The sequence below is a fragment of the Arvicola amphibius genome, chromosome 7 (assembly GCF_903992535.2).
Source record: "Arvicola amphibius chromosome 7, mArvAmp1.2, whole genome shotgun sequence".
Taxonomy (NCBI): domain Eukaryota; kingdom Metazoa; phylum Chordata; class Mammalia; order Rodentia; family Cricetidae; genus Arvicola; species Arvicola amphibius.
The window spans coordinates 49,853,481-49,868,479 of NC_052053.1; the positions used below are offsets into that span (position 1 = coordinate 49,853,481).

General features: G+C 54.0%; 1 protein-coding gene across 1 annotated transcript in view; it reads left to right on the forward strand.

Moving 5' to 3' along the window:
* Lamc3 (laminin subunit gamma 3) overlaps window positions 1-14,999 on the forward strand; it is a 53,696-nt gene that overhangs the window by 12,544 nt on the left and 26,153 nt on the right. The window contains exons 3-11 of the mRNA XM_038337198.2: window positions 965-1,095; window positions 3,982-4,148; window positions 6,050-6,238; window positions 6,316-6,433; window positions 8,826-8,924; window positions 11,283-11,419; window positions 12,451-12,561; window positions 13,804-13,996; window positions 14,148-14,266. Coding sequence (XP_038193126.1) covers window positions 965-1,095; window positions 3,982-4,148; window positions 6,050-6,238; window positions 6,316-6,433; window positions 8,826-8,924; window positions 11,283-11,419; window positions 12,451-12,561; window positions 13,804-13,996; window positions 14,148-14,266 — 1,264 coding nt within the window. The remainder of the gene's footprint in view (window positions 1-964; window positions 1,096-3,981; window positions 4,149-6,049; window positions 6,239-6,315; window positions 6,434-8,825; window positions 8,925-11,282; window positions 11,420-12,450; window positions 12,562-13,803; window positions 13,997-14,147; window positions 14,267-14,999) is intronic.

The window sequence follows — 14,999 nt, forward strand, 5'->3', positions numbered from 1 at the left end:
GATGGAGGGGAGGGAAAGGTGGACTTCAGCCTCGCCCCGACCTCACAGCCAGACCTGCCTTCAACAGACCCCTGAAAGCACAGTGACCTTTGCAAATCCCAGCCGCAGGTGACTTGGAGAGTGACAGGGACCCGCAGCCTCAACGCTGTACAGACGTCTCAGGACTGAGTCCTGCTGGGGTGAGGAGCGACTGTGCCAGGAGCTCATTTTCCATCCTGACGGCCTGATTGCTAAGCCAGGGGCTCCTGGGCTGAATTAAAATGTTGATTAATATTCAGCCGGAGCCGCCTCTGATTATAACAGCAGGCGGATGGAAATGTCACTCTCCACGTGCATCCCCCACTTCCTCACCACGCGCTTCCACGGGGAAGCTGCTCATCCAGCCCGTGATCAGCAAGTATTTATCAAGTGTCTGCTATGTGCCAGGCGGAGCCCAGGGGCTCTGACTTGTGGGACTCATGTTCTGGGGTGTCAGTTGTCTGCATATGAGGAATTACGGGGGGAAGGTAGGCAGCCTGCATACAAGGGTCTCAGATGGACTGCCTTAGCCACTGTCCACACACGCACACACACACACAAGCATGCACGTACACACACACACACATGCATGCACCCACACACGCGCACACACATACACACATGCATACCACTTCTGTGCAGATGCCAGGTCCCACACCACGTGGTTGACATTGCCACTGTCCTCTTTACACCCTCAGGGAGCTTCTAATCTGCTGCATTTTACAGATGGGGACAGAGGCACAAAGGCATTGGGGCTTCTTACCAGAGCCATACAGCCCCAAGACTGACCCAGGCTTCCTGATTCCTGGCCTCCCCTCAGGATTTCTCAGCGGGGCCTGTCCCTGTGCCCCAGGCCCACCTCCACGTCCCGGGGACCAGGGAGCAGGATTTCCCAGTGGAGCAGGCCAGGAGCACTTGCTGATGGTGTCCCTGTCCCTTTCCCCAGGAGTGGGTCACCAGCACTGAGATCCTGATCTCTCTGGACCGACTCAACACATTTGGAGATGACATCTTCAAGGACCCCAGGGTGCTCCAGTCTTACTACTACGCTGTGTCTGACTTCTCTGTGGGCGGCAGGTAAGGCTGCAAGCGGGCCCAGAACCCGGGGGAGGCTGAGGGACCAGGCCCCATCCTTCTGAGAGCCACAGAGTTGGTAAGGTGCCTAGTGTGACCCGGATGAGAAGGGGTGAGCAGCACCCAGCCTCCTGCCTGCATTGGAGGCCTTGCTGCCGGCTCCATTCTGCCTCCACAGACCATCCCAACAGGTCCCCACATCACCTAGCCCTCACTGGGAAATGAGAAGAGACAGTAAGTTCCTACCCCAAGCCTGTGGTGTGGAGGACATGAATCCAGTGGCTCTCAATAAATACATCAGTGTATACCAGAAGAAAAGCCCAGGGTGGCCTCAGCGTCAGCTCTGCAGAACAAATGATGGGGGGACACAAGGCAGTCCAGGCAGAAGCCTCCGTGATGGGAAAGCTGAGCCTGAGGACAGGGAAGACTGTGAGGCTGGCGTGAGGGCAGGGCTGTGGGCAGAGTTCATTTCCATCCCTTCTGTCACTAGGGAGTCATCGAAGGCCTCAGAATGTCAAAACACTCAACCCCCGGTTGTTCGTTGAGTTCCCCCACCGCTGTGACAAAATGCTTGACAAAGACAGCTCAGGGGAGGGGAGACTGACTTTGGCCCACCAGAGCAGTTTGGAGTCCAGTCCATCAGGATGGGATGGCCCAGTAGCAGGAAGTGAAGCAGGGAGGCACGAAGGCTGTCTCAGTTGACTTCCTACCGTTATCCACTCTGGGACCCTAACCCGGGGATGGTGCTGCTCACATTCAGCTGGGTGGTTCCTGCTCAGTTAGCCCCCATCTAGAAACTCTAGAGGCACACCCAGAAGGTGACCTAGGTCCTGTCAAATTGACAATATGAGCCACTGCACCTTGGTAGAGCAGTATAGGAAAGGGTGAGAAGATGAAGGGTGGAGACGGGGTGCTGGGACCAGGCAGGCACGGCCAGGGCCAGGAGCCTGGGATGACAGCTAACTAAGACGAGAAAGTAGCTCCAAGTGTGAGTGAGAGGCTGTGGCTGTGGGGAACAGTGAGGATGGCCCCCAGAAGCTGGGTTACCATGATTCAGGGGTGCTTGGGTGATGTTAAAGACAGGGAAGTCAGGGAAGAGCCTGTGCCTGTGCCCAATGGTTGGCGCTTTGAGATGCCTGCTTCATGGAAGACCAGGTGTGAAGGAACCTGAGTGGACTCTGTTGAGGAACTTCAGATGAATTCTCTGACGTGCGAGTTGGGTCAAACCTCCCAGCAAGACTCCAAAGACGGTGGCCATGACCTCCATCTGCTATGCCTGTTGTCAGGGCCCGCAAGCCAGAACACATCTGGAACCCAGCTGTGGGACCCAGACCACCCTTGGCTCCACGGCTGTCTGTGAAGGCTGCCTTCAGGAAGGAACAGCACCTTCCGTTGGGTCAGAAGGATTCATGGAGGAGTGGGGAGCTTGCAGTACCCTCTCAGGGATGGAGATGTCACTTGCAGTTCCCATGACCTCGATCTTCCAAAATACCTCCTGGTCACAGTGGGATGTTGCTGCATGAACAAACAGTACCATACTCCCGTGTCCCCAAACTAGAGATGGCACAAGGGGCCCTGGAAGTGACCAATCATCCATCACTACCCTCTGAGGACAAGGGAGGGTGGTACTTGTCTTTGGAGAACCAGGATGGGCTATGGATTATAGCTTTGCCCCTTGGGTCTTCCACTGTTGTGTCCTGAGCTGCTTCACCATCTGGGAAGCTGGGGTATAGAGTCCTTCTTACCTCCAAAGACTCGAGCAAAGTATGGAACTGTTTGCTCTGTCTGGGACCATCTCGGTGCAAGCCAGGAGCAGGCCATGGTGAGCTCTGCTCCACTGAGGAAGTTGGCCACAGAAGGTCACTCTCCACTCAGTTCCCCACATTTTGCCCACCCCGCAAAATGCTTCTTGGTTCTTGCTGAATTCACCCATCTTTTGACCTTGTGGGTGTCATGAGAACATAAACCCAGGCCTGCCTACCACAGCTCAGACGCTGGGGACTTCTTGAGAGCTGACCCCGGCACAGGGCACCTCTTTCTTGCCCTTTTAGACACAATTGCAGAATTACCTGTCATAACCTCAGTCCCTAAGAACTGACCCTGTGACCACTTGTCCACCCCCACCAGGGGACTGAATTGGCTTCTCCCTGGGTCCCAAGACCCCTGAGCTGGGACTCCACCCAGGCAGAGACCTTCTGTGACAGCCACTTACTAGTTGGCAGCCACGGATGGACAGACTTCCAGGACCCAGTTTCCCAGTCTGCTCAAAGGAGACAGCAGGAGGTTGGTGACGACAGGTGTGCTCATTGGTTAGTAGTTTGTCAACACAACACAGACTGCAGTCATTTGGGAAGAGGGACCCTCAACTGAGAAAACAGCTCCCTCAGACTGTCCTGTAGAGACATCTCTGAGACATTTTCTTGATTTGATTGATGTGGGGGATCCAGCTACTCTGAGTGGCGCCACCTCTGAGCAGGGGGTCCTGTGCTGTAAGAGAAAGCAGGTTGGGCAAGTCATGGGGAGCAAGTCTGTAGGCAGCCCTCCTTCATGGCCTTCCTTCAGTTCCTGCCCCCAGGTTCCTGCACTGACTTCCCTTTATACTGGACTGTGATGGGGATGTGTAAGGTGAAATAAACCCTCTCCTTCCCAAGCTGCTTTTGGCTGTGGTGTTTATCACAGCAGCAGGAAGCAAACTGGGCAGCAGGGTTCATTCCATGAAGCATTTGGGAACCCCAGTGCTCTCTTTATCATGATCCCCAGGTATGTAGTTGGGGCTTAGGAATCCCCACACTTGCACCGCACTCAAGGGGTGCCTGACAGTGACACCCTCACTTCTCCCAACGTCTGTGGCAACTGTCTCCAGGTCCCCCCTCCTGGTGCTTTCCTCAGGTGCAAATGCAATGGTCACGCCAGTGAGTGCGGCCCCAACGAGGCTGGTCAGCTGGCATGCCACTGCCAGCACAACACCACAGGTGTGGACTGCGAGCGTTGTCTGCCCTTCTACCAGGACCGTCCGTGGGCCCGTGGCACCGCAGAAGACGCCAATGAGTGTCTACGTGAGTGTCCCTCGGGCACAGGCTAGTGGTGCTGGCTGGGAAACAATCCCCCAAAACCTCACAGCGGGGGCCTGCTCCTGGGTGGGCCTGGCAGGCAGTGTGGAGTCCTCAGCTCTGAAGGAGAGCTAAGGGAGGCTGAGGGGAGCACCAATCCTCCCTCACAAGCCGTTCCTCCAGGACAAGTCCACCCAGGGAGGCGCCTGTGGTCGGAGGGCAGGAAGGTCCCCCAACCAGACTTAACCCTTTGTTTTAACTGTTAACCCTGCCAGCTAATGAAATCCAGTCCCACCGCCCCCACCCACAGGGCCCTGACCCGCCTACCCCAGCCTTTCCCACAGTCTCCCACAGTCCCCAGAACTCCTTTGATGTTCCAGCTGTGTGTGGTGTGGCTCTGCCTGCCTAACCTCAAAGAGACACTGGTAAGGGGAGGAAGGGGCCCTGAAACCTTCTACAGGGATGGTGGGAAGGGAGGAGCCTTCCCAGGGGGTGTACCGCTGCATCCCACTTTCCCTTGTCCGGCCTCCTCTCTCTTCACAGTCCTCTGTTCTGCCTCGGGCTTCATGCGTGCAGTGCCTGGAGGCAGACACAGAAGCCCACATATAGCCTCCTGGGCCTGGGCCCTGGTCTGTCTGGGGGCCATGGGAAGAAATCAGCTTTGTCCTCGGGACAGACAGCTTTTCTCTATCTGCAGTAGTTGCCCCAGGGGGCGAATGCAGTGCTAAATTTCTCTTGGCTTGCTGGCCTGCCTCCCCGAGGGAAGCTGCGCTGGCTCTCTACTTGGGCCAACACCATGCCTGTTTCTATGGTGGGGGTGTTACATGCCAGACGGCCCCCCTGCCATGTCTAATTTCTGTTTTCATAGTCACGAGTCTGGATTTTCACGCCTGACCTTTCACCTCTAACTCCTAGCCCAGGCAACCTCTGAGCCCCAAATTCTTTTTCTCTCGCATCTCCTGAATCCATTCCTCCTGTCTCTGGGCATGTCACTCTTCTCATTGCTATCTCTAGCCTCCAGCCTCCTCCACCTTCAGAGAATGGCCTTCAAAGAGTGACCTCCCCTCATTACACCCCGCCCCCTCCCTGAATATCCGGGCTCCCAGCCTCCTGGTACTGCTGTTTCCAAACCTCCTTGGCATCACATGCCACTCGCCTTGCGGTATGCTCGTCCGCTGCCCATCACATGCATGGCCTGCTGTCCACAACCAGCCTCACACACACACACACACCCCGAGCAGACAATGCTTCTCTGATCCAGATGTTCTTCTCCTGGCCAGCATGGGCTTCCTGCTCCATCATCTTCCCCTATTCTAACACATTTCCGACTCCATCTAGGAAGACACCATTTTGGAATATTTATTATAGGGACCACCTAGTTCTTACAGAGTATCCTGTTTGGGAATATTAGATACCTGCGCCCAGTGGACTTGGTCACACTGAGCCTGCAGGCCATCCTGGACTCTGGCCCTTGGAGTTAGCCACTTTCCGTTGCTTTGACAAAATGCCTGACACAATAGGATAAGGAAGGAAAGCCTTGTTTAGGCTACAGACTGAAGGTGCCGACCTCTCGTGATGGTGGCAGGATTGTGAGGCACTGGTCACATCACTTGTGCAGTAAGGAAGCAGAGACTGGTCGATGTTGGTGATCAGCTTGCTTCCAAGCTCCTCTTTTGGTCCAGGACCCCAACCCAGGGCATGGTGTCACCCATATTTAAGTTGGGTTTTGCCATTTCAGCCTAATATAGAAACCGCTGAGAGGTTTGTGTCCTCTGTGATTCCTGGTCTTGTCAGGTTGACAAGATTAACCAAGCACAGCCATCTCTGAGATGCCTGCTCCAGAGAGCAGAGCCCCTACTCCCACGCAGAGCCTGTCACTCATGCACACGACCCTCCATCTCTCACAGCCTGCAACTGCAGTGGACACTCCGAGGAGTGCACGTTTGACAGGGAGCTCTTCCGGAGCACTGGCCACGGTGGGCACTGCCATCACTGTCGTGACCACACAGCCGGGCCACACTGTGAGCGCTGTGAGAGGGACTATTACAGATGGGGCCCGAGGACGCCATGCCAACCCTGTGACTGCCACCCAGCAGGTGAGTGGCCCCAGCATCCCCTTTTCCCATCTCCCATCATCCTCTTGCCTCCACTGCCCTGTGTCCCTCCTCCCCAGGCTCCCTGAGTCTCCATTGTGACGACTTGGGCACCTGCACCTGCAAGCCCACAGTGACAGGTTGGAAGTGTGACCGCTGCCGGCCTGGGTTCCACTCCCTCAGCGAGGGCGGCTGCAGGTGAGGATGTGGGGATGGGTGGCCTGTGTTGACCATGCTGTGTGTTTGTGCTAAATCAGACACAGAAGGAAAGGATGCTAGCTGTTCCCACTCTACACCTTCGCCTCACGTGTTCTCATCCGTAGCTATGGGATCCCAGACTTACAAGAAATAGAGCTGAAGACTTGGGAAGAACTAACCTGCGTCATGAGGGTGGGGGCGGGGCGTGACCTGGGAGACCCAGTGCGGGGAGAGGGACAGAGTCCCAGGTTGAACCTGAGAGTGAGGCCTGGTGAGTGAGGGACACCAAGACACTCCAAGTGGGGAGTACAGCCAAGGCGGAGGCAAGCTTCAGGTCAGGCTCAGGTCTGGAAGAAGAAAGCCTGGTGCAGAGGGGGCTTTGGGGGGCTGAGGGCTGTTGTGAGCAGGGAGCCAAGGCAAGTGGCTGTGCCAGAGGATACCGGAGGCTTCGGCAGGAGTGGGGCTGGCTCAGAAGAGGGGGAGGAAGCAGGCAGTTTCCAGAGTCCCAGTCTGTGGTGACAGAGACGGAGGAGGAGGGAAGGATGGAGGCTGGTCCTTGTGGCAGAGGGCCAGGTGGAAGCTGGGCAGGGAGCCAGGCATTATATACATATTTAGGGTGTATGGTGCCTGGCCATAAGGAGGGAGACCAGCGAGGGACCAGCAATCTGCCACAGGCTGGATCTTAGGAGAGGGGCCAGACGCTCACGGTGGAACCCACAGTGAGCAATACTGCAGACTCAGAAGGACTTTGTGGGTGTAGGCTTACAGAGTATAGGCTGGCCCCGAAACCACTCCAGCCAGCAATGGCCTCCTGTCAGAGTTAGAAATGGACAGCTTTATGTGGTGCTAGGGAGTGAACTCGGGGCTTCGCGCACTCTAGACAAGTACTCTACTGTCCCCGAGAAGCACGTTTAAATGGACTTGCCAGGGCTGAGGAGATGGCTCAGTTGGTAAGGTGCTGCTGCGTATGTATGAGGATGTGAGTTCAATCCCCAGCCCCCAGGTAAACCCACAAAATCTGAGTATAACAGTGCACATCTGTAAGCCCAGTGCCAAAGGCTAGAAGGCCGACAAAGGCAAGCGGATTGCAGGAGGTGGCTGGCCAACCAGTCTTGCCAAACTGGTGAGCCCCAGGTTCAGTGAGAGACCCTGTCTCAAAAAAAAAAAAAAAAATAAGGTGGAACACAAGAAGCCTAACTTCAGCCTACGACCTCCATATATACATGCACACACTTCCATGCTCACGTGTACACACACAGGAAAGAAAAAAACAAAATAAATGAACTTGGCTCTAGTGAATAATGAACACTATCCCCATACTTTTGAAAGACAGCAGAAGTGTGTTGGGTAGACATGGTGAACAGAAATGTCCAATGAAGCCAGGACCAGGTCTCAGTGGTGGAGTAAGTGCCTGCCCAACATGCAGAAGGTTCTGGATTCCATTCCCCAAACAACAAAAAAACAAAAATTCTGGAACTGACTGACCCTGGCTGCTTCTCAGGTCTTGGTCCTGGGACCTTTGCTCATATTAGTCCCCTCCCCTAGAGCATTTCCTTTGCCCAGCCCCGCCTCCTTGGCCTGTGTCACCCACCACTAGCCACTCTCCAGTCCTCAGCTAAGGCACTGCTCCCTGCCCTGCTCCCTCCCACTCTGCAAGGCTGGACCAGACGCACCTCCCTAGTCTGTCTCCTTCACACCACATAGTGCGGGGCAGGGGCTGCCTGTTGGTGTGTTCTCATTGGATCCTGGGGTCCGTGAGAACGGGAACCCTGTCTTAGCAGACGATGTGTGGGTGGGTGAATGATGGAGGTGGAGAGAATGACGGGTGGGAAGCTAAGGGATCGAAGGATGAGTAAACAGGTGGATGGATGGATGCACTAATGGAGGGGCAAGTGGGTAGATGCCAAGAGCATGGGTGATGGGTGGATGGACAGATGGACCAGTGGAGGGGTGAATAGATAGGTGGACAGTGGGCAGATGGTGATAACATGAATGGATGGATGGGTAGGTGGATGGATGGACAGACAGATAGGCAGACGGGCAGGCAGGCGGGAGGGCGGACAGATAGACGGGTAAATGGATGGACGGATGGATGGATGGATGGATGGATGGGTATATGGGTGGATGGATAGGTGGATGGGTGGACAGATGGACGGATGGACGGATGGGTAAGTGGATGCACCAGTGGGAGGGGTAGATAGTGGGTGGGGCATCATTGCATGGGTAAACGAGGCACTTCCTGGTAAAGAAGGAAGGATGACACCAAGCACAGTCTCTTGGTCAGGTCTATCCCTGTTTCTTCCAGAGCAGGGAAGGGCATGGAGAGTTCTGAGGGCGGACAGTCCACTATGGAGTTGCTCAATAGAGTGTGTTTTCTCTGCTTCTTTGGCAGACCCTGTACCTGCAATGTTGCTGGAAGCTTGGGAACCTGTGACCCCCACAGTGGGAGCTGCCCATGCAAAGAGAATGTCGAAGGCAGCCTGTGTGACAGGTGGGGTGCGATCTACAAAGAGCTACCAGAAGTGATTGTGGGGTCTCTGGGGAGGCACCCAAGCTGTGTCACTATCAGAATCCTGGAAACAAACTCTAACAGATAGGAAGAGCGTGCCTAATCCAGACAGCAAATATCTGGTGTCATATTTCAGCTCTTTTGCCTCACATACATGGTAGATGTCACAGCTGTGACAGTCCCCCATCTCACACCAGTGGCAGACATCACTAATGGAGAGCAGTCACAGCCCTCCCATCTCACACCAGTGACAGACATCACTAATGGATAGTGGTCACAGCCCTCCCATCTCACACCAGTAGCAGACATCACTAATAGAGAGCTGTCATAGCCCTCCCATCTCACACCAGTGGCAGACATTACTAATGGAGAGCTGTTGCAGTCCTCCCATCTCACACCAATGCAGACATTATTACTGGAACGCAACAATGTTAACCTTAGATCCTTCTCAATGCCTTGCTCCAAGAAGCCCCTACCAACTAAGCTAAGACAAGAGTCATCCTGAAGTCTCAAAGCAGGAACTATTTGAATAACAAAATTAATAAAGATGCGATTGCATTATAAGCCTAAGAATGGGGCAGATATTTTTAATGCCAGTCCATGATTGGCTAAATAAACAGATGACAGTGGGCAAATCTTCCTTCAGAACTGTAGATGACAGAGAGGGTGGAGTGGGGAATCAGGCTGGAAGTGGCACGCCCCAGTGACTGCCCTGCCAACAGCAGCAATGGATGCTGGCCTTAATGGGAACAGGCATCTGCATAGCCTCAAGATTCAGCTCTGGGAATAGTTACTAATTACAATGGTGGCTTCAAGCCGGTTGCAAGCAAGTTCTTTGATGTTTTCCCTCCTGGAAGGTTTTTTAAAAATTGTTTTGTGCGGTTTTGTGTTTTGTTTTTGAGACAGGTTTTCTCTGAGCAGTCTAGGCTGGCCCCACACTATTAGAGATCTACCTGCCTCTGTCTGCCGCCTGGGTGCTGGGATTAATTGTTGTGCTTCTCTCCACCCTCGATTTTTTTCTTTTTTGAGACAGTGTCTCAGGAGGCCAGGCTAGCCTTGAACTTGCTGTGTAGCTGAAAATGACCTTGAACCCCTCCCTGGTCCTCCCTGCCTTCACCTTCCGAGAGCTGGGGTTACTGGTGTGTACCCCACTTCTAAAGACTAAACTGCAGCAACTGTTTAGACAAGAAACCTGGTGGGCACTCGGTAGCCGGGAGAGGATGATCCGAGGCTGAGACAGGAGGACTGTCAAGAGCACAAGGCCAGACCAGAGTATAAAATAAGACCCTATTTCAAAACCCAAGGGGGCTGGAAGGACGGCTCCGCAGTTAAGAGCACTGGCTGCCTTTTTAGAGCACCTACATGGAAGCTCTCAGCCATCTGAAACTCCAGTTCCAGAGGATTCAACACCCTCTTTCTGGGATCCACAGGCACCAAACATGCACATAGACACAGTACACAGACATGCCTGCAAACAAGACACTCACAGGACAGTTTCAATTAGAATTTTTTTTTCTTTTTGTTTTTCGAGACAGGGTTTCTCTGTAGCTCTGGAGCCTGTCCTGGAACTAGCTCTTGTAGACCAAGCTGGCCTCGAACTCACAGAGATCTGCCTGTCTCTGCCTCCTGAGTGCTGGGATTAAAGGTGTGCACCACCACCGCCTGGTTAAAATTTCTTTTTTGGTTTTTCAAGGCAGGGTTTCCCTGTAGTTTCTAGAGCCTGTCCTGGAACTAGCTCTTGTAGACCAGGCTGGCCTCGAACTCAAAATTTCTTTTAAAAACCAAAACAAACAACAACAACAACAAAACCCAAAGTCTGTTGGCACCTTTAGTGCCAGCCCTCGGGAGGCAGAGGCAGGAGGATCCCTGTGAGTTCAAGGCCTGCCTGGTCTACATAGTGGGTTCCAGGCCAAGCAGGGCTGCAGAGTGAAACCCTGTCTCAAGCAAAGAACAAACACCCCACAGAAACAAAAGTGTCAAGATCACAGGAGAGGAAGAGGAGATGTTAGCAAATCAAAGGCGACGAGGGCATGGCTAAATGCGGTGTCAGATCCTGGAGCAGGGGAGCGCTAGTGAGAAAGAAGAGAAACCCTGACACAGCCTGGAGTTCCTTAAAGTCAGGTGATGCTGATCTCTTGGCTTCGAGGCTGTGTATCAGCAGCAGAGACACTGACCCAGCAGGCACGGGACTGTCTGTCCTGTCCTTGTAATTCTTGTGGTTCTAAAAGGATAATAAAAATTGAAATGTTTTCTTAAATTTCCCCAGGATTCCGAACAGTGTAGTTGGATCCCAGTCCTATCCCAACCTGGCTCAGAGATGTGACCCCGCCTCTCTTACAGATGCCGCCCGGGAACATTTAACCTGCAGCCCCACAACCCGGCAGGCTGCAGTAGCTGCTTCTGCTATGGCCACTCCAAGGTGTGTGCCCCCGCTGCCGGTTTCCAGGCCCACCACATCATCTCAGACTTCCGCCATGGTGAGCAGGTGCACAGGAGCTGCCTTGGGGCGGGGGTGTCCTCCCCTGGCTGGGCATCTCCCTTTGGAAGCTAGGATGGGGACAGCCCTTCCACCAAGGATCCTTTGGAGAGATGTCCTAGACCACAGAGCCTAGGCTGGTAGTGTGAAAGGTGTCTTCCAGGACCTGCCTGCTACCCCTTGGCTCCTTCCCCAACCTCCGCTTTTCCAGCCTCCAGGGCTCTATCCTCAGGGTGGTACTGGAAGATGGCGTGTGTCCGCAGGCACCCTGAGTCCTGTGGACAGCCTCCATTCACCCCCAGGAAAGTTAGTCTCCCTTAGCAAATCTGAGTTCCAGCTTAGAGTCTTGGCCTCCATGTATTAAGCACCTGCTATATGCCAGGCCCTGCTGAGCTCTGCAGTCCAGGGAATCTCAGCATTGCTGTAGGCAGGTGTTCTCAATCCCATTTTACAGACTAGATCCGGGCCTGCCTGAGATTGGTTCTGGCAGCCATGGTTGTGTGTTTGGAGCAAGGGGAATGGAACTCGAAGCCCTGCAATCCATCAGAGCTAGTGTGCCCAGCCATGCTCCTTGGACCATTCCCCTACACCTGAGAGTATAGTCTGGGGACTGGTCCTTGGGCCTCCAGAAACAGGGGCAGTGCGCCCTCTGCTGGACACCATGCAGAAAGCAGGACAGCTCGTGGCAGTGGCTGGCCGGAATCTAGAATAGCGCATAGTCTCTATAGTCTCATAGGGCTTGTCTTCGGAACCCTAAGATATCATGAGAGGACTTGCGATGTGGTTGAGTTGGCGGAGTTCTTGCTGAGCTTATGCAAAGTTCTTTCAGGATGTGGAACCTCTGTCCTACCTCGGGCCCAGCCTAGTCTTCAGAGAGCATCTTCCCCCCACCGTTCCTCTCTGAGATGGGGTCTCATCTAACCCAGACTGGCTTCAAACTCCCTCCCACTTTAGAGCCCTGCGGGACTTGTCACTGGAGACCGGCCTTTGGGGTCTTGCGGTTGGGGCAAATAGTTTGTCTTTGATGTTCAGGAGCTGACGGTTGGCAGGCCAGAAGCACAGGGTCGTCAGAGTGTCCTCTGCAATGGAACCGGAACGGGATCCTCCTGAGCCTGCAAGGAGAGGAGGGACTCTCAGCACCAGGTAGGTAGCAGTCCCTACTGATCTCACCACCCAGGCTCCTGCCAGCTGCTCATAATACAGCCTTAGAGTGGATGAGGTCTAAAAAACAGGTTGACTTCAGCTCACTTCCTGTACGTCTTGTGGCAGGCTTCCTGTAGACAGAATCCTGAGGCAGCACAGGGCACCTTGTTCCTGTTCCTATGAAGTCCCCCATGGGGACCCCACCCCAGCCACTTCGTCTCATCCTAGCCGTCTCCCAGAGACCACTATCCCGACAGTGCGGCCCGACTAAATTTTCACTTCTCAACAGCTTACGAGAGGGGTTCAATTTCGGCGTGTGTTTAGGGGTACCTGCCACAACAGGGGCTGCCAAGTGGCAGTGGTCTCCATGGCTGAGAACACACACGTTTATTCTCTCGGTGTCACAGGCTGTGTTCCTTCAGGCCGCCCAGAGCAGAGACCATGTCTCCCTTGCAGCACTTCCCCGACCTTCAGAGCAGCGGCTTACATTCACAGCTGACCGCCCTCCTGGGGATAATCCTACAGACCTCCCCTATGCCGCTAACACCCCCCCAGCTCCGTTTACAGCCTTAATCCTTTTTGCCTGGCCAAATCCCCTCTGTGCAGACCTATCTCTCAGGGTTTAGGGTTGGGAACACCTTTGGGTACTGTGATTCTTCAATCAGACAACACCATATGTGAACTCACCGAAATACCATGTGTGTGTGCACGCACGTGTGTGTGTGCGTGGGTGTGCACGTGTGTGTGAGGGTGTGTGTGTGTGTGTGTGCATGTGTAGAACGTGTGTGTGCATGTGTGGGGTGTGTGTGTGGGTATGTGTGTGCGTGCGTGTGTATGGCACAGTTGTGTGTACGGGTGCAGGTGCATGAGGAGGCCAGAAGTTGATGTCAGGCACCATCTTCCACCCCTCTTCACCTTGTCCACTGAGGCAGGTGTCTCAATCAAGCCCAGAGCTCGCTGATATGACTAGTCTCAGGCCAGCCAGCTTTGCTCTGGAGATCTCCTATCTCCACTCTCTAAGGCTGGAATTACAGTGGGCCACCATGCTCACGCGACAGTTACATGGGTTCTGGGAATGCAAACTCTGGTCCTCTCACTTTGTGTCTGCGCTGTCTCCAAGCGCTGACCTTGGATTTTTCCACCCACCACGACACACACTGTTTGGATGGTTATCATTGCGGTCGATACAGATGCTAGAATCAAGCATGTGGCGCTATCAAAGCCTTTCCTTCCTGCCTTTAGAGAAGTTCCTGGGAGACCAGAGACTCAGCTATGGACAGCCAGTCATACTGACCCTCCAAGTACCGCCTGGGGGCTCCCCACCCGCTGTGCACTTGAGACTGGAGGGGGCAGGCTTGGCTCTGGCTCTGAGGCCCTCCAGTCCACCCAGGCCTCAGGACTCCAGGCAGCCAGGACAGGTTCAGCTCTGGTTCCTGTAAGTGCCTCCCTGTCCTGAGATGGGAGTGGGATGGGTAGGCAGGGTGATCTCCGAGGGCTAGGCACGCTGGAGGCTCCTGAGGATTCCAGGCTCTTGGCACCAACGGTGCCTACATCAGGCTGTCCCACTGACTTCCTGCCCCTTCCAGCCTGCAGGAGACCTCTGAGGAGGCAGACTTCCCTCTGCCGGCCTTCCACTTCCAGCGGCTACTTGCCAATCTGACTGCCCTGGGCATCTGGACCAGGGGCCAAGGCCTGGGCCATTCTGGTCAGTATGATGATAATTTACCCCTAAGAACTCGGGTCCTGCACTGCTGGTGGAGGTTCTTACAGCATGGATTCTGAGACTGAGACATCAGGACACTTACACAGGCAGAAGTGTGTCTGAGGATAGAGGCTGGACTGTGGGGAACTGGGAGGCAGGGTGGGGGGATTACTCTAAGGAATACAGTCCCTGATGGAATCCAGCGCAGCCCCATCCCGCCATAGCATCTTTTTGTGGGCACTGTCCCCTCTGCTGGGAAATAATGGCATTGCATCTCGGCCACACCATAGGCTAATATGGGTGAGACTAAGCTCACTCGACTGCTTTTAAGACAGGGTCTCACTGGTCTTGAACTCTTCATCTTCCTACTTCTGACTCCCACGTGCCGGGATTGCAGGAGTCTCACTATGGAGCCCTGTCTGGTCTGGAACTTGTTATGTGGATCAGGCTAGCTTTGAAACTCAGAGGATTAAAGTTACCACCATGCCCGACAAATTTTTTTATTTACTTGTATGTATATATATACATACAAGTATATATACTTGTATACATATATATGTATATATATACACATGTATATATATATATATATAAATAATTTATGGGCACACATCCATGTGTGTGCCACACGCGTGAGGGGCAGAGGACGGCTTGTGGGATCCTGCAAATTGAACATGCGTCCTCAGGTTTAGTAACTTGGGTTCTTAACCTGCTGAGTCATCTTGCTGGCCCTAAG